Source organism: Dipodomys spectabilis, unplaced genomic scaffold, assembly GCF_019054845.1.
Source record: "Dipodomys spectabilis isolate Male_0828 unplaced genomic scaffold, ASM1905484v1 ptg000089l, whole genome shotgun sequence".
Classification (NCBI taxonomy): Eukaryota; Metazoa; Chordata; class Mammalia; order Rodentia; family Heteromyidae; genus Dipodomys; species Dipodomys spectabilis.
Window position 1 is genome coordinate 22,556,152 of NW_024870766.1, and position 24,736 is coordinate 22,580,887.

The 24,736-nt window shown below is 36.8% G+C and overlaps 1 protein-coding gene across 1 annotated transcript in view; it reads left to right on the plus strand.

Moving 5' to 3' along the window:
• Positions 1 to 24,736, plus strand: part of Znf277 (zinc finger protein 277) — a 95,457-nt gene that overhangs the window by 26,773 nt on the left and 43,948 nt on the right. Inside the window, exon 2 of the mRNA XM_042684767.1 lies at positions 17,202 to 17,403. Coding sequence (XP_042540701.1) covers positions 17,202 to 17,403 — 202 coding nt within the window. The remainder of the gene's footprint in view (positions 1 to 17,201; positions 17,404 to 24,736) is intronic.

Genomic DNA, 24,736 nt, shown 5'->3' on the forward strand with positions numbered 1-24,736 from the left:
CTGATACAAGTCCTATAGCCTTCGAAATCCAATTTGAGGAAGAGTCCCTACTTGGGAAAGCTTCTCTGTCTATCAGACTCACTTTTCTCTCTTAATTCACCCTAGGTATATGAGCTAAATTTATGAATTTTCCATTCTAGTTTCATATGCCTGAGATACTAAGGACGTCCTACCAACAAGGGACAATCCAAACATTTTCCTTGGCTTCCCCCCATATATACACCATCTTACAATGGGATTTCCTAAACCCTTAAAGAGTTCCATTGCCTAAAATATATTTAAGAAATATTACTAATAATATCACAAATGGTAAATGTTATTTCTTAATTTTTGTTTTATATGTGTAAATTTTTTCTCACAAATTTACTTTTGGAAGCCTTTCAAAATTAGCTTATCTTTTCCCCAGTGTGCCCAGATCAGTGCTGAGCAAAGACGGTAATTTTATTGATTGATTCATTTTTTAAATTTATTTTGGAAAATATCTGGCAAAATTCATACCAACATTTATTTTATTTTTCTACATTTATTGTAATGGTGATGTGTAGAGGGGTTACAGTTACATAAGTCAGGTATTGAGTACAATTCTTTTTGAATAGTGTCACCAACATTTTAAGTGACACAGTATATTGCCTTCTCATGCTAGGTCTCAAATTTAAAAACAACTCCATAACAGGGTGGCACATAGAACAAAGAACAGATTGGCAGAATACATGACTGATGTACAGTCATACATTGCTGTACATCAGCAGCAAGCCAGAAAGAATTTTGAGAAATGAAGGCATTTCCATGTCCCTTAAATCAAGCTAATTAGCAGTTATTTTATGAGGTTGATTTGAATGTGGGATATTCAGTCTCTTATCAGATTAATGCCTTTTGGACTTACATAACCCTTGTACAGTGTTGCATAAATATATGAATTGGTATCATTTCCTAAACTACCTATATAGCAAAGACATTGTGTTTACCCAGTTTTCATTTTTTAAACTGGGTTTAAAAAATGGGTTTGAATTCAGCGCCTCACACTTGCCAGGCAGGGATTCACTTGAACTGTACCCTCAGTCCTTTTTTGCTTTAGGATATTTTCAGATGAGGTCTTAAATTTGTGCCTGGAGTTTGTCTCTGACCATGGTCCTTCTGCCTCTTCCTCCCTGGACTATCTGTTCCTGGGTTACAGGCAAATACTACCATATCCAGTTTATTCGTTGAGATCAGTCACTGCTAATTTTTTGTAGAGGGTGACCTTGAACCTTGATTCTCCTAATCTCTACCTTTCAAGTAGTTGGGGATTACAGGTTGGTGCCCCATACACACACACACACACACACACACATACATCATACATTTACACACACATATAGGGGAGAGGGAGGGAGGGAGAGAGTACACTAATGAGATCCTCATCAATATGGTTACAACTACATTTAAGATGCATAAAGTTAGCTTTTTGCAGTTAAAGAGTAGAAAGACAAGGCCAATAACTGGAATACTTAATTGAGAATAAAGTGTCATTGTCACCATAGAGCCTTCCTATTCTTTAAGCATTTCCCTAAAACAGAAAATGAATAGAGCCATATAGCATAGTAATCTTATTTCTGTGTCCATAACAAGGTTAGAGGTATAGCTTTCTTGAGTCACTGAGAACAAAAGGAAATCTTTAAAAAAAACTTTCTTTCTGGCAAAAACAAACAAAAATTTAAAAAACCCACGTTACATATAGTATGCCTACGTTGTCTTTAGAATAAAAACAACTTTGTCCCATTTCTGAAATTCATCAGAGTAGAATCAACAATGGTAGAATGTAGAGACTGCAATGTTCTTTACCAGTGATCGCCTTGGACCTGAGGCAAGGCCCTTAAACTATCTTGCTTCTTTTGTTTCTCTGAAAAGTAAAAGTGAAAGCATCATTAGACCTTTATATTGAAGTACAGTGACACACATGACCAAAGACCTGACTGTGAGCATGAGGATCTAGTAAAAGATACTAGAGAGACTTCACAACTCAACCTTTATATTAAAATATATTTTTTTACTTATATATGTATATATATACACACACACACATATATATAGTATGTGTGTATATACATATGTAGTGTATATATATGTATATATATATATATATATATATAGTGTATATATATCAGTAGTTGGGCACTGCTGGCTCATGCCTGTAATCGTAGCTACTCAGAAGGCTGAGATCTAGGGATCACAATTTGAAGCCAGCCCATGCAGAAAAGTCCCAGTGAGAATCTTATCTCTAATTAACCACTCAAAAACTGCAAGTGGCCCTATGTTTCAAAGTGGCAGAGCATTAGCCCTGATCAAAAGAGCTTGGAGACAGTGCCCACGACCAGCCAAAATTAAAAGGAGAGGACTTTTTGAACATAAAAACAAATGAACAAGAGGATTTCCTACACAACTAAAGATGTCTCAATAACAAGCTACTGATAGAACCATGAGTAAAACATGTTTTGTGTATGTGTGTGTGTGTGTGCGTGTGTGTGTGTGTGTGTGTGTGATATCTTTGAAGGGATCGCAGAGAAGAAGCAGGCCTATAACCACAAAATTTACAGTGTGGTAATGAATGGTGTCTAGTGAAAAGAGTTGATAGGCAATTACGTTTGGCAAAGAATATTTAGAGAACAGTGTTACTTTAAGGTATATTGCTGGACATTTGCTGTCAAATTTTAGTCATGGAAAGTTGTTGTTCTTTGGTGATTAATATAGTAATTTAAGAATTTTGTCATTGATTTTCTTCTAAAAGAAAAGAACTGGAATTTGAAATGGAAAAGTGCATGAAGATGAGCATTTTGAAACATAAACCTCCTAAGCCATAAAACAAACTATGATACATGTGGCATGTGCCACTAATGGCCATTTCTAATAATAATTGCTTCCTAACCCTTTGAAATCTAGCTGTCAAATTGTTCTTCTTCCCTGGGTCTTCCTAGTTTTCATTATTTGAGAAACTGAGAGAAGGCCATGGAGAAAGCTGTTTCATACCTACTCAGCCCTTTATCAAAATACTATGCAGAACTGAATCCACTTAGCAAATAGCTCATCTTTTTATGCACCCTGTCCCCAGCCTTGGAGTTATACCTAATTGCCTAACTATGATATTATTTATTATGTTATTATTCATTGTTTTCTGCCTGTTTTCTTATCCTTTAAAAGAATTTTGGTTTTGTTTGCCTGTGTAACTTTCAGACAGTATACATCTTCTGAAGATGGAGAGATTTATGTGTTTGTACTCGTTAAATGAGCATTTCAACCTTAATTATATGCATGCCAGAAAATGTGCAGTATGACTTTGCTATATCCTTAGAAATGTTAGCTTTTGTCTCATTATCATCATTTTCATCATCATCATCATCATTATTCAGTTCTCTTTCATTCTCTTCTATACAGAATATTCCTTTCTAGTGGGGCCCCAAAGCAACACTTGGTAATGCTAATGAAACTGCAACATCCTAAGCTCTCCCACAAAGCATCTCTGTGAAAATAGCCATGAACCATACTTGCATTTCTTACTTTCCTTCCTTAAAAAAGATTGTCTTATGGAGTCTTTCCTGTGATGAAGATTTAACTTCCTAAACTATCTGACTAGAACAAGAATCTCTAATTGGGAAGTTTTTAAAAGGAGGGGGAAAAAATCATTGGGACATGGTTTCCTCCTCCATATTCACACCCAAGTTGGTTTGAAGCAATGATTCTCAAAATATAGTTTCCCAGCAACAGCAGCATCACCTGGGAAGCACATTAGAAATGCTAATTTACATGCCACACCCCAGACCAATTCAGTGACAACTCTGGGATTCCAGGTGATTCAGATGTATTAGAATAATTAAGAGAATCTTTAATTGGTTTTTTTTGGAGGGGTTGTATTTTTTAAACTTATTTGTACTGTGAAAAATTAGCTGAAAATCAGTTTGAATTAATATAAAATGTGGCACTGGAGAATGCCTGATTGAATTTAGCTACTGAAAAGAAATGTTTCCTAATCCTTACTTACCTATCATTAACAAGGAAAAGAAAAAGGCAAGTTACAGCTATTATGCCTATTCTGTGCTAAAGGGTTATGACGCAAGCTGTAAGAGTATGTGGGTGGGGTTTTTCCACTTTGTTTCTTAGGTGGAAAGCTGATACATTTCGATTTGTAGATGCTGACAAGAATCCACCTTTATTAAGGCAGTTTTTTTAGTAGTGGTTTTTTTTTCTCTGCTTATGGTTATTCATTCATTCTTTCTCTCCATAAACACATCAAATACAGTAAAACAAGGCTCTTTTGGAGGCCATAACCTAACGAGCAAAAGTAGAAAACTATAAAGGACAAATGAACCTTCTCATGTAAAGTTTTAAGGGGCAGGTAAATCTCCAAGAAGAACTTTGAGCTAGAGTTAGTCAGAGTTTCATTGCTGTGACATAAAGCCTGAGAGAAACAACTTAAGGGAAGAAAGACTTCTTTTGGTTCATGGTTTAAGAGGTTTCAGTCTATTGTTGACTGGTGTCATTGCTTTTAGGCCTGTGTCAAAACAGAAGCATCCTGGAGGAAGGTCATGGCACACGAAAGTTGTTCACTTCTGCCATCCAGGAAGCAAAGGGGAATAAATAGCAAGGGGTTGGGTCTAAGAAGTACCTTTCAAAGGGGTGCCCCAAGAGACCACTTCAGAATACTCATTCAGAAGAGTCTGTGTGCTGGATGGCAGTAGTTCATGCCTGTAATCCTAGCTTCTCAGAAGACAGATCTGAGGATCACTGATGGATCGAAGCTATCTAGAGCATGAAGGTCTATGAGACTCTTATTTCCAATAAACTGCCCAAAAATCCAGAACTGGAGCTGTGGCTCAAGAGATAGAGCACTAGATTTGACCAAAAGAAGCTCAGGGATAGCACCTGGAGTTCTGGCACCAAAACAAAAGTCTGAGTAATTTTGAGTGCGTTTTCTGGTAAGTCAAAGACATTTCATGGAGAGTTTAATTTTCCTCCAAATAAAATGCACCAAGGAAGATGCTTCTCAGTAAGGCACAGCTCTTCTACTTAGTGACGATTTGTAAAGGTATAAAAATAGAAGGAAGGGAACTTGACCTTCCAGGAAGAAAGCTCATCTTAGTTTTAATGGGGAATAACACACACACACACACACACACACACACACACCTACACACCTACCTGTACACACATATAACTAAGTGCTTCAGTATTTTGAGATTTGTTTTCAAACTCAAAAAAACATGAGAGTTAATAGTTTTTAAAACTTAGTTTGAATAAGACATCATTAGTTAATCAGTCTCCTATATGTTTCTATATAAATCAAAGATCAAAGTAGGCAGTTTTTTTAGATTCCAAGTAAATAGCAAACCAGATAATTACTGTTTTGTCAGTATACACAATCTCACGTATTTATTTTTATTTACTATGTGTTTTAAGATGTGTGTTATATACCTGGTTTATGTGGTTTGTATAAAGATCTGATTGAATTTTATGGATTGCCACTTAATAACCTCATATAAGTAGTCCCTGGAGCATTTTGTCTTAATCTGGATTTCCACAGGAATTTCTTGATTTTTAAGACTTTGCATTTCGTTGATATCATTGTGTTTCGTATGAATCAAGCACCACAAATCTTACAAACAAGGAATAATTTGCAGTGTACCATTTAGCATAAGTAGACCATATAGTTTTTTTTTGTGAAAATACTGTACAGAGGGGTTACAATTACATGGGCAAGATAATGGGTACATTTCTTACCAAGCGTTGTAGCCTCCTCCTTTGTTTCCCCTTCCCATACCATCCTCCCCCCCCCCTTGTCAAAGTTGTGAAGTTCATTTTCAACAAAACGTATTACCACATATTTTTTTAAAGAAAGTTTTTAATCACTTTTTGGATTCACTGTTAGGAGTAGGTATAAGATATAGGAAAGTTGATACTGTGTCTGAAATCCTAGGACTAAAATATTTTGTGTCTTATATGATCCAGCATTGTTTTACTGTTTCATCTCTCATCTTTTTCTTTTTTTTTTTTTTTTTTTTTTTTTGTCAGTTGTGGCGCTTGAACTCTGGGCCTGGGCGCTGTCCCTGAGCTCTTCAACTCAAGGCAAGCACTCTACCACTTGAGCCACAGCGCCATTTCTAGTTTTCTGGTGGTTAATGGGACATAAAAGTCTCATGGACTTTCCTGCCTGGGCTGGCTGTGAACCACGATCCTCAGAGAGATGAGCCGGTGCCAGTGGCTTACACCTGTAATCCTATCTACGCAGGAGGCTGAGATCAGAGGATCACAGTTCCAAACCAGCCCGGACAGGAAAGTCTGTACGACTCTATCTCCAATAAACTACCAGAAAACTGGAAGTGGCGCGGTGGCTCAAGTGGTAGAGCACTAGCCTCGAACTGAAGATCTGCAGGACAGTGCCCAGGCCCAGGGTTCAAGCCCCACAACCGACAAAAAAAAAGAAGATTTGTTAAGGTCTTAAAGTTAGGACAAAACCACTTGCCTGGTGGAAGGGCATGTGACTAAAACTGAGAAGGTAAATCCTGATTTGGTGTCTTTCTGGGCAGATGCCTACTTGGTTCTCTCCTCTCCTCTGCTGCTTCTGACATTCTTAGTTGATAAACAGCAACCTCCCTAGTGAAAAATACATGGATTGTTTGATGATACTCCAATTCTGCTTTTTCTTAATTTGCTTCTTGGTATCTAGCACATTGTTTGGCCTAGAAATGAGCTGGGAGAGGCTTCTTTCTAGGGAAACAAGTTCATGAAACTGTGGTATACAATGAATATCTGCAAAAGTTTTGCCTAAGTAAAAGAACATTCCTTTTTTCACAATACCAGATCTCAGAAAAAGTTGTTTTTCATCTCATATTCTTTAGAGCCTTATTATTACAAAGCCACTTTGTTGATGAGAAGGTTCAAAATCATTATCTTACTGTTTCAACAATTCAATTCCATAGGGTAGAATCTCGGCTGACTTAACCAATGCTAAACAGTCTGATAAATACTGTTGTTCTCAAGCTCCACTGGCTATCTTCTAAAGAAGCTAGACTAAATTCCTAATTGCTAACTTTAACATCTTATCAACAAAACAAAAATTGCCAGAAATTTTCTTAATTTTAGAATTTGGTGTGGTTTAAGTTTTTTTAAATTTTAGAATGTAGTATATTCACTATTTAAGATATCAATTTGTAGTTATTACAAATTATTAGTATGTTTCGAACATAAACCCAAAAAATGCAGTTGTCAACAAAGCAAAATATTTCCCACTCAGTAGAAAGACAAAAAGTAATTTTTTCAAGTAATCGTATGTGTGTGTCTTCTTTGAGAAAGTGTGAGAAATTCAAATGTTCTAAATGTATATATAATACAGTGGTTTTGAAAGTCAATCTTTAGCATGTTTTCTCTGCATCAAAAAATATTTCTTTACCTGTTTTATAAAAACTTATTTTAAATATGTTTTTAATTGTAAAAATAGTGTACAGAGGGGTTACAGTTACATGAGTAAGGTAATGAGTATATTTCCTATCCAGCATTGTTACCACCTCCTTTGTTTGTCCCCTACCATCCCTTCCCTCCTACCTCCCCAGCTTCTCCTTCCCTCCCCCCCACAAGTTGTAACGTTCCTTTTCAACATAGTGCCTTGTACATCTCATTGTTACAATGGGTCAACCTGTATTCCTATTTAAGTATTTTGTAAAAACAAGTTTTTGTGCTAAACAATATTCATACTTATGAATTAAGACATCAAGCACTAAAATAGGAATATAACAGTTATTTAATTTTGCAAATAGAGATATATTAGCCTCACAACTCAGAAATTTATGATTCTGTCCAAAACACTAATTATACTTAATAAGGAGTACCAGACAGGTAATTTACAATTTTCTACCTGCCAACCTGTTTCATTAAAATATTGAGTAGACTACTAATTCTAAAGAATTTTCTGTCAAATCAAATCAACTAACTTCTGTTAACCCTAACTTCTGTGGACGCCATATGAAACTTTTACCAGTCTCCACTTATTAGAAAGAATAGGCAGGCCAATGATCAAGCAAATCTTTCTGAGTCAGAATTTACTTTCTTTCCTTTCTGTTTACCATCTTCTAATGGGGTTGAATAAATAGGAATAATCACCTGTTACTGTGGTTCTCCATTCTTGCAAAAAGGTTTTTTGTTTGTCAGTGTCTTTTGTTAGTCACATTGGCCATCCTATTAAAAGCTCCAACTTAGTTGGCAAAATTAAACTTGTTATTAAGGTTAAGATTTTAATATCTATTTAAATTTATTTCCAGTTTACTATTGAAAAGTCTTCTACACCCTACACCTAAAAGGCAGATAAAGTTGAAGACTTAGTTCTCATTAACACTCTTTACTTCTTAGAATGAAATATATATCCAGGCTTCAATCCCATTTATAGCCCAACATATCCCTAGTCCTGGCCCTGTTGAAGTAAGAACTTGTAGTAGTAGTGGTCTTAATTTTAATACTCTGAAGTATCTTTATAAGTGTAGAGCAGTAGAGGAAATAAAGTATCTTTGATGTGAAAAAATATTCAGTGCAATCATAAAATATAGAACATTGTTCTTCATCTTTTTTTTAGTCTAAGTCTCTCATTAACAGTAAGCATTAAAATTTAGACTAAATATTTAAATATTTCTATGGGAATGAATATACTTGGTTCAGTAACATATTGTTACTAGTTTACATTTTTATTTGTGGGGGAATTTCATTGTTATACATGGGGGAATTTTACTGCTATCTTTCCATACTTCGCATATATTTAATTTTTTTGGCCAGTCCTTGAGGCTTGAACTCTGGGCCTGGGCACTGTCCCTGAGCTTCTTTTGCTCAAGGTGAGCACTCTACCGCTTAAGCCACAGGACCACTTTTGTTAAAGTATATTTTTTGGCAGTAAAAATCTTATGTTACTTAAATGCGTAAATAATCATTTATCATATTACTAAGGAAGGATGTGTGTTTATAACATTTTGAACTATTGAAGCTTCCACATGATGGTTATTATTGCATTAATAAAGCAAACACAACTAATTCATCTGTACAAAGTAGATTAAGCTAAGGAGGTATTATGTATAAACTATACTCAATAGCCAAGAAATAAAAACAGTGTATCATTTAGTCCCCCCCCCTTTTTTTTTAACTAAGGTTACCTGGAGTGAGGGGGACCTACTTGAGCAAAAAAGCAAAGCAAGAGCATGAGGGCCTGCGTTAAGCTTCAGTACCAGTGGTGACACTGCATACACACACTTGAGCACACACACACAAACACTATATGCATTCCTTCGATATTCCTTAACTCTGTGTTTTCTTCCCTCTAATTTTAATGTACTATAAAAATAGCCGAATTATCAAGGGTATAATGCAAAGGTTTTTGGGTTTCAAAAATATAATCAGGACTTGAAAGTAAATGGATAGTTAGAAGTGGTTTCTTTATTTTTAGAAGCCTAGACTCCACTATATATAGTGTGGGGTAGATCTGTGGAGGCATTCGGGTAGTGTATTTTTAATTAATCTACAGGAATTTCTAATACATCTGTGCAGATGATTTCTATTTTTTCATCTTCAAATATATAAGTATACTCATTATCAACAGTAACAATAGGAGCTAAAGTTCTTAGTGAGCATTTGTGTCTGTCAGCATGTATTTTGCATTAATTTTGTCATTTAACCTTTATTTCTAATCTTAGAGGAGAATTATGATTAACCCATTTTGTTGTGGAAACAGACTAACAGAGATTAAGTAACTTGGTCATTTAGGTAGGAAACCTGCAGCCTTGACTTGAGTCACTTGGCTCTTTCTTCTTTATTTTTTTTAAGATTGTGGTTAAAAGATACATTACATGAAATCTTAACATTTTAAATATAGCTGAGTGCTGGTGGTAGCTCCCACTTATAATCACCTACTCAGGAGATTGAGATCTGAGGATCACTACTCACATCTAAGGCAGACAAATTTATGACTCTTATCCAGTAAAAAGCCAAAAGTGGAGATATGGCTCAAATGATAGAGCACCAGCCTTGAGAAGAAACAGCTAATAAGCAAGAGCTCAAGTTCTTGAGTTCAAGCCTGGTACTAAACAGATAGATAGATAGATAGATAGATAGATAGATAGATAGATAGATAGATAGATAGATAGATAGATAATTACATTATTGTATAGTTCTCCAGAACTTTTTCATCTTGTATAATAGTGGTATAACTCCCCATTTCCCCCTCTCCACCATTTCCCTTTTCTGTTTTGATGAGTTTGACTACTTCGGATACCATAGACAAGTAGAATTGCATAGTTTTGGTGGTAGGATTGATATTTTGTTTTGATTTAGTTTGGTTTTGCTATATAAGGGTTTGAACTCAGGGCCTTGCTCCTGCTCTACCACTAGAGCCATGCTCCAGTCTAGAATCATGCAGTATTTGTTCTTGTTACCTTACTTATTTCAATTACAATGCCCTCAAGGTTCATCCACATCGTAGCATATAACATGATTTCCTTTATTTAAGGCCGAATAATACTCATTATAATTATATGCCATATTTTCTTGTCTATTCCTCAGTTGTTTTGCCTCTTGGTTATTATGAGTAGCATGAGTGAACATGCAAATATCTTTGAGATCCTGTTTTCAGTTCTTTGGGGTAAATAACGAAGTATGAATACTGGATTGTATGATTATCCTCTTTTTAATGTATTGATGAGCCACTATACAATTTTTTGACAGCACCTACTAGCAGTGCCCAAAGGTTCCATTTGTTGTTTTATTTTATGTATATGTATATTATACATACATGTATATACCATCTTAGCAAATTGATAGCTCTGTAATTTTTATTTATTTTTATTTATTTATTTTTGTCGGTCAAGTGGCCTGAACTCTGGGCCTGGGCACTGTCCCTCAGTTCTGGGCCTGGGCACTGTCCCTCAGCTCTTCAGCTCAAGGCTAGCGCTCTACCACTTGAGCGGCAACGACACTTCTGTTTTTTTCTGCTTTTTTTTTTTGTCGGTCTTGGGGCCTGAAGTCTGGGCCTGGGCACTCCCTCAGCTCTTCAGCTTAAAGTTAGCATTCTACCACTTGAGTCACAGCGCCACTTCTGGCTTTTTCTGCTGATGTGGTGCTGAGGAATCGAACCCAGGGCCTCATACATGCAAGGCAAGCACTCTACCACTGAGCCACCTTCCCAGCCCTTGTAATTTTGATTTGTAGTTCCATGATTAATGAATGATGTTGAGCCCCTCTTAATATAACCCTTGGCCACTTATATATCTTCTTTGGAGAAATGGCTTTTCAAGGCTTTTACCTAATTCCATTGTCTTGTTGAGTTGTAGGGGTTTCTTATATGTATTGAGTATTGATCCCAGTCATTGACTGGATGCTTAGCTTCAGAGCAAATGGTATTTCAGAGCATAGCACTTGAAGTTCATCTTGTCAGTTATGCTCATAACAGCAGGAGATTTGAATGGTACATTTCCATGGTCACCCCGCCTACTTCATCAGAATCTGTGGACTGAATCAGAATCTATGTACTGAATCAGAATCTGTGTTTTAAAAACCACTAGGTGACTCATACACACATTAAACTTCCAGAAGCACTGTCCTAGATTAATAATAATTTGACATTTGGAGAATCTTACCAAAGTTAGTGAAACTGTTAATAATTAATATAGGATCTCCTCACAACTCAACTTCCTTGGGATGGTATTTTTTATAGTTGATTTGGACAGAGTTGCTTTTCAAAGTGAGAACTAGAACACATCAATTGCTGTCATAGTTTGTATCACACAGGTGAAATGAATTTGGGGCCAAAGCAGAATTTCCAGGGTATTGTTGACTCCGCTGACAGTAGATAGATGTAATTTACTTCCTTCTTCTTTTGCAGATTCAATGTTCTTGAAGCAAATGATTATATATTCTTCTGCCTCTGTTGTCATTTACCATGCTAATGATGCAGCCTCAGACTTAGACATCTGTAGCAATCTCCCAACTGGCCTGTCTTTCTTAAGACTGCCTCTTCCTAATCCATTCTCATGTTTTCATCATAAACAGAGAGGTGACTGTTTACAAGAAAAGATCTCAACTCCACTTAATACATACCTAGCAGAGGTCACTTAGCTTCAAAATGCCTCTCAGTCCCCTCCCAGTGAACCTCCTTTATTATTGTTATTGTGAGAGTTAATTGAGATTATGCTGTACATGTAAAATACTTAAACTTCACACAAAATGATGGTATTCATCATGGTAGACAGTGCACAGTGAGATTAAAATGTTCTAGTAAGCCAGTGCTAATGGCTCATACCTAGCTACTCAGGAGGCTGAGATCTGAAGATTCCGATTCAAAACCAGCCTGGACAAGAAAGTCCTTGACAATCTTATCTTCAATTAACCAACAGAAAACAGAAAGTACAGCTGTGGCTCAAAGTACTAGAGCACTAGCCTTACATGAAAGAGCTCAGGGACAGTGTCCAGGCCCTGAGTTCAAACCCCATGACCAAAAAAGTAAAAATAAAAAAGTTTAGTAAACTTGTTTTTTTTCCTAGGAACTACTCTGGGGGCTGGAATATGAGGATTACAGTTTGAAGTCAGCCCAGGCAGACAAATCCAAAATGACTCTTATCTCTAATTAGCAATTAAAAAGCTGGAACTAGAGACGTGGCACAAGTTGTAGAGTGTCCTAATGAGCAGAAAAAGCCAAGTGAGAGCTTGGAGCCCTGAGTTCAATCTCCCCCCCCCCCCCCCAGTATTGGCGCATGCGCTACCTCTCTCTGAGCTTGTGTGCACGCTCACTCGCTCGCTCGTGCTCCCTCTCCCCCTCTCCCCCTCTCCCTCTTCCTCTTCCTCTCTCTCTCCCTTTCTCTCCCTCTCCCTCTCCCTCTCTCCCTCTCCCTCTCCCTTTCTCTCTCTCTCCCTCCCTCTCTCTCTCCCTCTCTCTCATACACACACACACACACACACACACACACACATTGTTTTTCTAGAATATTCAGTAAGTCAACCTTCTCAACCTCCCAAATACAATTTTATTTTTTTATACTTTTGTAGTGACATGCACTTTGCTTTTATTATTTGTGAATATTTCAGTTCTAGGAATCACTTGGAAGAAGAAGAAAAGATTTTGCAGTAAAGCATTGAAAAGAAATAAAAACAATGATGGTGAAAATATAGGCTGCTGAACTTTGGGCAAGAATTGTTAAATGAAATGGTGGCAGTATCTGGATACTTGCAAAATATATGTAAATTCCAAGTAGTTTACAAATGCATATAAATTCAAAATGGCATTGAAAATACATATTTAAAAAGAAATATAGCCATTGGCTCACACCTGTAATCCTAGCTACATAAGAGACTAAGATCTGAAGATTACCATCCAAAGCCAGTCCAAGCAGGACAATCCATGAGACTTTTATCTCCAAGAAATTACGGAAAAAGCTAGAAGTAGAACTCTGGCTCAAGTAGTAAGAGTATTAGCCCTGAGCAAAAAAGCCAAAGGACAGCACCCAGGCCCTGAGATCAAATGCCTAACTGGTACCAAAAGAAAAAGAGAAAGAAACACAGACAGTAATTCAGATATATTGTATTCATAAACTGCTTTGTTAAATGGCAAAGAGAAAGAAACATAAAGCTGGGGAAATGTTTGGTTGGGAGGAGAATAATGTAGTAGTTGAGTTTGGCTGAATTTAACTGTTCGTGACACCAGCATTATGTCTTTAGGAAATTAGTTAACTTTTCTAGTCTAGATTCTCTCATCTAGAAGATGGGAGTATAATAACATTAACAAATAAGATTAATTTTAAAATGCCCTGCCACAGGTCAAAACTTCCAAAGTAGAGATCCAGAAACACAACAAATCAAAGAAAGACTGGATAAATGGGATTATATCAAACTTTAGAGTGTCTTCATGGCAAAGGACATAGCTAGCAGGATAAATAGAAGCTCACAGATTGGGAGAAGATTTTTACTAGCTATACATCAGACAAGGGCCTCATAACTAAAATATACTTACAGCTCAAAAAATTAAACCCCCCAAAAACATCCTCAAAGAAACAATAACCATATTAACAAGTGGGCTAAAGACTTAAAGAGAGACTTCTCCGAAGAAGAAATAAGAATGGCCAATAGGCACATGAAAAAATATTCAATCTCTGGTCATAAAAGAAAATGCAAATCAAAACAACATTGAGATTCCACCTCACTCCAGTTAGAATGGCCATTATCCAGAAAACTTAACAATAACAGATGCTTGTGGCCAAATAGAAATACTACTACACTGTTGATAGGAATGTAAACATGTTCAACAACTCTGGAAAGCAGTTTGAAATTTCCTCAAAAGATTAAACAGAAACCCCTATGACCCAGCAATCCCACTCCTGGGCATTTACCCAAATGACCACAAACAAGGCCACATTAAAGCTCCCATCACAACCATGTTCCTTGAAGCATTATTTACCATAGCTAAGATATAGAATCAACCCAGATGCCCCTCAGTAGATGAATGGATCAAGAAAATGGAATTCTATGCTTCCACCAGAAAGAATGGCATTGCCCCATTTGTAAGGAAATGGAAACACTTGGAAAAAATTATATTAAATGAAGTAAGCCAGACCCAGAGAAATGTAAGTTGCATGGTTTCCCTCATTTGTAATAACTAGAATATGTCTAGGATATTCTTAGCAGAGGCACCCACTGGCTTAATAGCTGTGTGCATATGGTCATATAAAATGATGCTTATCAAAATGAACTCCAAGAAATGGAAACAAGGGTTTTTTATTTTCAGTGTACTGTTTGCAGCTATTTTTTTCTTTCTTTCTCCCCCTCCCCCACCCTTGGTTAATTCCCTGTTGACACTGTTTTTTATTTCTGTACCCTTTGTCTTGTATATAAGTTTATCTGATTTGGGAAAAGAAAGGGGAAATCACAAAAATAGTGGAGCAAAGGGTGAACCAATGCAACAGTGATACTCACTGAACACTATGTTGGAAATAAACTTTACAACTTAGTCGGGAGGGGAGGGGGAGAAGTGGGAGATAATGAGGGAGATAATGAGGGGTGATAGTGTTAAAAAAGAAATGTAAAATCATTACCTTACTTATATAACTCAAACCCCTCTCTACATCACCTTTACAACAATAAAAAATTTTTAAAAATAAAAAGAAATGAAAATGCCCTAGAGCTCTTTCTCAAAGTATTTTATAAATAGCAAGCATTCAACAAATGTTAGTTCCTAGTGTTGGTGAAGATTATTATTACCATATGCTTGTTTTCTACAATCAGACAAAATATATTAACAGATACCTCAATCAGATTTGGAGAGATGGATGTAAACGTCATACTCCTTGGCAGATAATATTTACTGGTGCTGCTTTTATTTAGAATAAGCTACCTTTTGCTGTCGTATTCTAGTGGCCATGAATGCTGTAATAGTTTCATAAGCATATTACTGCTCTCTTTTTCTTCTCCACCTTTCATTTTATGTATAAGCTTACGATTTCATACAATTTAGCCTGTAACTTTATAATATAACCTATAACTGAATTAACTATACATTTCCATGCTTCTCTTAACCTAATTTAATAAATATAAATTACTAACTCGTTTCTTTTTTTTCTTTTTTTTTTAATTGTGAGAATACCGTACAGAGGGGTTACAATTACATGGGCAAGGTAATGAGTGCATTTCTTATCAAGCATTGCTGCCTCCTCCTTTGTTTCCCCTTCCCATCCCTTCCCATCTCCACCCATCCCTTCCCCCCCAATCTCTAGTTTCTTTATGCTGTCATGAATGCTCTTTTTTCACCTCCTGATATTGATAAATAATTTTATGAACAGACAGTAGTTTGATTTGGCAATGTGAGTAGTGTATAGGAGTGACGAGTTAGAGGTCTTTTCCTATGGGATACTCTCCCTGTCCCACTGAGTTAGATCCATCATTCCACTCCCAATTACCCCACACGGCCTCTATGTCTATCTCATTATCCTTTTTAACGTATTTATACCTTCAAACAGTTAGTGAGCACTTTAACCTTGATGGTAGGAACGTGTCACGCAATAGCAAATGAAAAGGACCAGCACCCAATAGATACTCAGTTGATTTTTGATAAATTACCTAATTAAGCCATAATCAACTGTGTACCAGCAAATGACTCAAGAAATTATCCAATTAAGAATTGTTAAATCATAAATTAAAACTAAGGGATAAAGTATAACAGGAAAACTAATAATGACCTAAATTCAAAGAATGTTGTATGGAATAGCTATCTTTCTTTCTAAAAAAGATTCTCAATGCCAAAAGCTCTACCCTCCTGTCCTTTTCCTGGTTACTAACCTATACAGTGATCTAAATGGTTTAGATGTCTTCCTCAACAGATTAATGAGAGTCTTGGCATAACTGCTTGTTGTTTGAGGCCTTGAAATCAGAGACCTAGATCTTACACCTTTCAACTCTCAAAAGATACTGTAGATGATATAAGGAAAAGGAATAGTACAAACAAGAAAAATGTTTATTGTCTATGTGTAATAATTGAGCTTTTTATCTCCACAAACAAAAAACTTCACTTTATGACATCTACTTGTGTAATAAGCAAATAATAGGCATAAATAAATATAGAAAATTGTCACCTGGTTCACCTAGCAGATGCTGTGTTGAACCAATAATTATCTTCATCTGTGTGTATGTGTTTCAGTCATAGCTTGTGCATTCTACCACTTGAGCCATGCCTCCAGTTTCAAAATTATCTTCTCGATGTATGACAAATAACAAGTATAACAGAAAGCAACCTGAAATACTGTCCTGGTACCCTCTGTTGCCTCAATATATATCATGTGCTTGCCTTTGTACAATAACTCAATGTAAAGGTTACTTGGAACCTTAATCTAGCCTATTGCAGTGTTCCTCTTGTAAGCACCCCAGAGGTGCTGTTAGTAACCAGCTTGGAATGACTACCCTGACAAATGGTTTTCTCCAACTCAAGTGAGAAATGGGTAGGAGAGAGTTAAGATGCTTTGCACTACTCCCTGTCTCTAGGTAACACAAATGTCTAAATGATAATAAAGTCCTCTCTGTTGCTAGGTATTTTCTTTTTGGATATAGATAAATATCTTTAGGATCCTTTTAATTCAAGAGGTGAGAAATCATCCATCTAAAGAGCTAAAGAGTTGGTTTCAGTGCTTTGTTTTTTTTTAATCTTTCTCATTCTTGGCCTCTTCCAGACAGTAAGGACTGTATCCTAGAGCCGCTTTCTCTGCCAGAACGTCCAGGTGGCACCACCACTTTAGAAGGTTCTCCATCTGTGCCTTGCATTTGCTGTGAAGAACATTTTCCTGTGGCTGAACATGACAAGCTTCTGAAGCACATGATTATTGAGCATAAGATTGTCATAGCTGATGTAAAGTTGGTCACTGACTTCCAAAGGTAAATTTTGGTTTTATCTCTAGAATAAATTCACCATTCATTAGAAGAATGAAATGGCCTAAATATTTAGCAATTCTTGTACAAATATAACTGTTCATATTCTTTTTTCAAATTTCTTTCTCAGACTTTCTAAAACATGAAACTTGAATTTTTTTTTCTGGAACATAAGTTGAACATGAATAAGTTGGACTTGAACTCATGCATTTCTTAGAAAATGATCAGCTTTCCAAAGAGTAGCAAATATTTCCCTTTTCATGTTCATGAGACTTTTGATATTGTTGATGTCATCAGATTAACAATTTTTTCAAGGTTTAGGATGTAGACTTTTCTCTGAGTGGATCTTTCCAGAAAACCCAGAAAAGACTTGGTGCTTAAGGTCAGAGATACTTGGAACCTTTCAATCCAAGAAGATCTTATCCAAAGAAATGGCAATTTAAGTGCTATGGTATGATCAAAAATTGGAAATAAAATGAAACTTTCAACAAGAGTCAATGTGGATAGCTATTAGATCACTGTTGGAGGTACTAAGAGGAAGAGGATGAGGAAGATGAAAATATAGATAGAGGTGTGGACCTTTAGAACTGCCAGGACTTGAATATGTATGCAAAGTTTTTTTCTATGTGGAACTTGACCTACACAGCCCCTGCTAAAGGTGAGCTATACTGCCACTGAGTAACACCTGACTGAGAATGATCCATACTAGCAGTAATGCAACTATTCTGGAAGTAGTCATCCAAAAGAAATAATTTCTCTTAATTAGCTCTAGTGGAGAATTTATGTTTGTGTCATAATTGATTGAAATTTAAAAAAACATATTCTATAGAGGCAGTATCATGGTAGCTGCTGAAAACGGATAATTTGGCATATCTGTATAAGACTCCATTCTGAGACATTCTGTCCTGATTTTATTTAAAAATATTAGAATCATGTAGATATTACACTATCCCTAGAAATAAATTCTGTATCTTTCATTCTATATACATCACTCATAGAAAATAACTTCTTTCTAAAGATGGGTCTTCCAAAGAAATAAGCTTTGTTAATGGACTGTCAAGCTAGAGGTTCATACCTATAATCCTAGCTATTCAACAGGCTGAGATGTGAGAATGCTGGTTTGAGCCCAGCACAGGCAGGAAAGTCTGTGATATTCCTATCTCCAATTAACCAGTAAGAAGCTGGAAATGAGGTATGGTTCAGATAATAGAATGCCATCCTGGATTGAAAAGCCAAGCAAGAGTGAAAAGCCCTGATTTCAAGTGCTAGTCCCAGTACCAAAATAAAAGAGAACTGTGAAAACAGACAGACCTAGAGTTGGATGCAGAATCACAGTTGTATTTAAGCTTTATTTGAGAGAAGAGAGAAAGGGAGAGAGATTATTCCTTCTCAAAATACTCAGAATTTTCTTATACATAATACCTAATAACAGGATGTAGTCAAATCTGTTTTTATTTTAGATACTTTTTAGGCCAGACATTTCCCAGTTCTTTAATCATCCAAATAACTACTGACCGAACGACTAAATGAATAAGTCTTGTATTACTCAGCTTTTCTTTGTTATGAACTCTTTTACTATAAAAACACAAAGTATCCTTCATGAATTACAGAAATAGATGATCCCCTGCCAGTGATAACTGAAAAGCATTAAGATTTTTCTTTCTCTTGTACTTTTAAAGTCTGAAGCAGAATTTGTGTTTTCTCCTTTGTGCTTATGTATAATAGTTAAGTAGCTGTCTTTGTGGTAATTGATCTCTCTTTGGTTATCATTCATAGTAATTCTATTGTCCATATGTGGGCCGGAAAATCAAATTACTTAAGTCTCAGGGCTTAGGAATCAATAATTAAATGGGATGATCAATCATTGTCCTTAGCAGTTAGGCAATAAAGTAGGTGCTTTTTAAAAGATACATACCTTATTTAAATGTTTTCTCAACAATGTTGCTGATATATGTGTATATAGATATATATAGGCATACATACATACACATATTTGGGGCGGGGGTGGGGACCTGGATCTTGTTAGCTGTCGTCCTTAGTTCAATGTTACTTTCTTTTCTCAGAAAGTAAAAAGGAGATTAATTCAAATTTACCATCAATGTATCTGAAATCTCTGTTGCTTTAAAGTTTATTTTCATAAATCCAGTCTTTTTTGTGTGTTTTTTGTTTTTTTGTTGGTCATGGCACTGTCCCTCAGCTCTTCAGCTCAAGGCAAGCGCTCTACTAATTGAGCCACAGTGCCGCTTCCGGTTTTCTGGTGGTTAATTGGAGACAAGAGTCTCACAGATGTTCCTGCCTGAGCTGGCTTTGAACCACAATCATCGGATCTCAGCCTCTGAGTAGTTATTTGTTTGTTTGTTTTTGGGTTTTAGGGGGTTTTTTTGGTCATGGGGCTTGAACTCTGGGTCTTGGCGTTGTCCCTCAGCTCTTCAGCTCAAGACTAGCACTCTATACCACTTGAGCCACAGTGCCACTTCCAGTTTTCTGGTGGTTTATTGGAGAGAAGAGTCTCACAGACTTCCCTGCCCAGGCTGGCTTTGAACTGTGATCCTCAGATCTCAGTCTCCTGATTAGCTAGGATTACAGGTGTGAGCCACCAGCACCCAGCATATCCAGTCATTTTTAAACAATGACCTCTGACAAGTCAATGAAACTAAAAATTTCTCTCTAAAACAAGTACTCACTTTGTGATCAGCGTAGTTCTAATCTCAATATTCTGAAATTTAATCCTAATTCAGAAAAGAAGCTATCTATAAAAGATAGATGAAAACAGTAAGAACTTCCAGGAGTTGTTCCTTCTGAGTAAAAATAATAATAATAAAAATAATAATAATAAAGATGACAAATAATAGACACAAGATGAGCTTACCTTTTCCTTTATGAGACATAAACTAAGCCAAGTGACGGAGGCTCTCTCCAATAAACCTAACGACTCAAGAGGCTGAGCTCTGAGGGTCACAGTTCAAAGCCAGCCCAGCAGAAAATTCTGTGAGACTCTTATCTCCAGTAAAACTACTCAGAAAAAGCTGGAAATGGTGCTGTGGCTTAAGTAATAGAGCACTAACCTTGAACTCAAAGAGACTCAGGGACAGCTCAGGTCTTGAGTTCAAGCCTCAGAACCAGCAAAAAAAGAAAAGAAAGAAGCTACAGCTTTTCATGTTAAATATATTTGACTATTTCTTTATTGAAACAAAGTAACAGTGAAATGTCCTGGGGCAGAGGAAATAAAAAAATTGAAATCTTTCCATTGAGTCCATTTAACATAGTTATTTATAGTGAGCTATTGGCTAGTTTTATTCAGTAGATAAAATTGCTCAAGAAGATAATTCCTGCCCATTTCTGAATTAAATTTCAGTAGTCTGTTGCTACTTAATTTCGAACTTAAACTTTTACCCCTTTGTCAGTAAGTATACCAATCATAATGAGGGCAAGCAAGACACTGCTACAAGGATATTTTTGTGAGATAGTTCTATGAGATACAATTTGAATTCTTTTGGGTTTTTTTGTTTTTTTTGGAGGGAGGGTCCGGTTCTGGGGCCTGAACTCTGGGCCTGGGCGCTGTCCCTCAGCTCTTCAGCTCAAGGCTAGCACTCTACCACTTGATCCCCAGCGCCACTTCCGGCTTTTTTTCTTTTTGCTTATATGGTGCTGAGGAATTGAACCCAGGGCCTCAGGCATGCAAGGCAAGCACTCTACCACTGAGCCACCTTCCCAGCCCACAATTTGAATTCTTTTCAAAGGAAAGTATTTGCTGGTGACTTATTGTCATTCCAACAAAGTTCATACCATATATTATTTCATAGCCACCTTTATAGGTTAATAGTAATTATGACTGATTAAACTAGAGAAACTGAAAAGATAAGAAAAATACTAAATAATACCTAAACACTGAAAAAAAATGGACAGAAGAATCATGTTCTGTGTTTGTGTGTGTGTGTGTGTGTGTGTGTGTGTGTGTCACAAAACCCTACCTGAGGAAATAAAGCAAAAGGACTTGAGTATAGCTCAAGTTTGAGGCCCTGAGTTCAAACCCATTACCAGGAAGGGAGGGAAGAAAGGTTCAGGGAAAGAGACAGGGAAGGAGGATTATATGCTGTCGTTGCACTCTTTTTTTTTTTTTGGTCGGTCGTGGGACCTGAACTCTGGGCCTGGGCGCTGTCCCTCAGCTCTTCAGCTCAAGGCTAGCGCTCTACCACTTGAGCTACAGCGCCACTTCCTGTCATTGCACTCTTAAATGAATAAAATCTATTTCAGAACCTATACTAACCACAAGGAATGTATATATTAACACCCATTAATTCTAATTTAAAGCAAAAAAAAGCACTGTTAACTAGAATGTTTCTTATGTCAATTTCAGGCTTCAGTCAAATGTGTGTTACAATTTATTTATCTATGTACCACAATGATTTTATGTATTTAAATTATATGATGATTTGTATTTATATTTGTAACACATGATGTTTTTTTCTTTTGATGTTGTCACCCAAACTTTGGTCAAAAGAAAACACAGAAATGAATACTTCATTCCTATTGAACCAGCCTAATACCTGCTTTTCTCATCCACCCTAGTAAGCGACCTAATATCTCAGATATATAGCTAAAGATAATACCCAGAAAATATCATTTCTAAAATTCTAAAGTACTTGTTAATGGAACAATAAAATAACCTAACCAAGGTAATTTTGCAAGACTATGAACAGATAGCAATAGTTTCTCTCCCTTTTCTTCCTTGGGAAGTCATGAAGTTTTGCTAAATAGAAGCTCTCCATGATTGCAAAGTCCATTAATAATTGTAATTGTTCTCCTGTGCTTATCACCTTGAAGTAAGCTCAATATAAGTATATGATGTGACCCTTCCCTTTGGTAGTCAAGGAGATAGTGCACAAACATAGGAAGCCCTCGGATACAGACCCACTGACTCAGAGTCAGCTCCCTGTTAATGGCTACAGTGGAGCTTCTTTGTCACCTCTTGCCTGGTCACATAGTTGTGAATCCACAGCCACAAATCGCTGGTGTCAGTTTTCAGTTGGAAGATAAGGAGGGCTGTTGTCATCTTGTATGCTGCTCAGAACAGACTTTTCTCAGCCAAGCCTTGATGGCTCACACGTGGAATGCTAGTTACTCATAACCTTGAGTTCTGAGGATCAAAGGTTGAAGCCAGCCTAAGTAGAAAAGTTTGCAAGATTAACTAGCATAAATGCCAGATTGGAGTTGTGGCCCAAGTAGAACATCAGCAGTGAGCAAGTAAGCCCAACAAGTGCATGAGCATTCTATTTCTATTTTGTCAAAATATATTCTATGCAACTTCCTTGGTCTTTGAAGAAAAAGAAAATGTTTTAAGTATCCATCTCAACTGTAATTCTAGAGGCTTTTTCCTGTTACCGCCTTCCCTTCTCTGCAGTTCTTATAGAATGCAATTCTAGGCCTTATGTTGTAGCAGATGAAATTTGAAATTTGACCTTTGAACTAGAGATATCGAGTTCAAATCTCAATTCTGTTGTGTGACCTTCGGCAGATAAGGTCTGAGTTACTAGTAGCGCTACTAATCATCATAACTATCATTATTATCATTCTACTCATCCACCTTGTGTGACCTTAGGCAGATAAGGTCTGAGTTACTAGTAGCGCTACTAATCATCATAACTATCATTATTATCATTCTACTCATCCACCATAGTGTTCACTTAAGTGAGGCCTCTGCCACTGTTAATATAACTATTTTGACTTTAAATGTTTAGTGAAATGTTGCTTTACTTATTAATATTTAAGACATATTCTCATTCTGTTACCTAGGCTGGTATCGAACTTACAGATTGAAGTGAACTTCCTGCCTCAGCTTTGCTAGTAACTGGAATTATATTTGTATACCATCAGGCCCTGCTTTCTTTTTTGCAAGGACTGGGGCTTTGAACTCATAGCCTGGGCACTGTTCACTAAACACTTGGGATTTGGGGATGCTGTTGTATTACCTTTGTAAATTATCACCAATTATTTTTGCAGATGTTAAATAAGTTTTTCTGTTTTGTTTTTGTTTTTCGTGGGGCTTGAACTCAGAGCCTGGGCACTGTCCCTGAGCTTTTCACTCATGTGCTCTAACATTTCGAGCCACAGTGCCACTTCCAGTTTTCTTAATTAACATAGCAAAAGTTCTTCCATTTTAAGATCTCCCTTTAAGCTGTACTTTAAAGAGACTAAGAGTAGTGACTTTTCGTTAAAAAATAAGTCAATGATAATTTACTATGATTCACACTCTTACCTAGCCATCTACCTGATTGCTCAACACTGATGCTTTCCTAGGTCTGCGAAGAATTTCCAAAGTGATCAACTTGTGTATTCAAGGAGTTATCGCTAACTTTTAATAGGCTGTAGATCCAAAATGGAACTATTTTTATAGAAGGCTGACCACTGTTGTCAGTTTCAGTTAGAAGTGTTGAACTCAGATAGTTCTCAGTAGAATGGCAACCAAGACTGACAAACCTTCCTTTGGTGTATTTGAATAGTAACCATGAAGGAACACCTGAGAGAACTCAGCCCTTCTTTTGAAGTCTCCTATCTGAGTTCCTGGCTCTACTATGTATGAGTTTATTTAGTCCTGAATGTAGCTATCTATATATTTCAGTGTGGAAGAATAATACTCCCAACATGTCTCAAACAGATTCTGCTGTGTTCCTTTATTCCCAGTCCACCACTTTACATTTTTTTTTACATTTTTTGGGGGGGAGGGTCCGGTTGTGGGGCCTGAACTCTGGCCTGGGCGCTGTCCCTCAGGTCTTCAGCTCAAGGCTAGCACTCTACCACTTGAGCCACAGCGCCACTTCCGGCTTTTTTCTTTTTTGCTTATGTGGTGCTGAGGAATCGAACCCAGGCCCTCATGCATGCAAGGCAAGTGCTCTACCACTGAGCCACCTTCTCAGCCCCGCCCCCAGTCCACCACTTTATAGTGGACATGTTGAGCATAATAAACCATGGGCTGAAAATAAGCAACTGTCAGGAAATGTCATTTTTACTCTTGTGAGCCTCTTATCTTTATTTCTCTTCTTTGTCTCTATCTCTCCCATGGTAGAATAAGCAAGTAGTAGAGAAAATAAAGAGCTATGTAGAATACTAACGCATGAAAGGTGCTCATGCTGGCCAAGGAAATAATAGTTGAACCTTCTCTTTTTGTCTACTTTCATGGGTAAAAGATGCCTTATACTGCCAATAGTAATGTGGAAGGGAGTCTGTTAGCCATAAAGGAGCGCTGTCCCAGTGATAGTATTTGTGATTTGAGGCCGAGTTGGAGCCCAAATTCATCTTTTTCTGATGTCCTAGGAGGGAAGTGTCATCCTCTTCCTTCCCC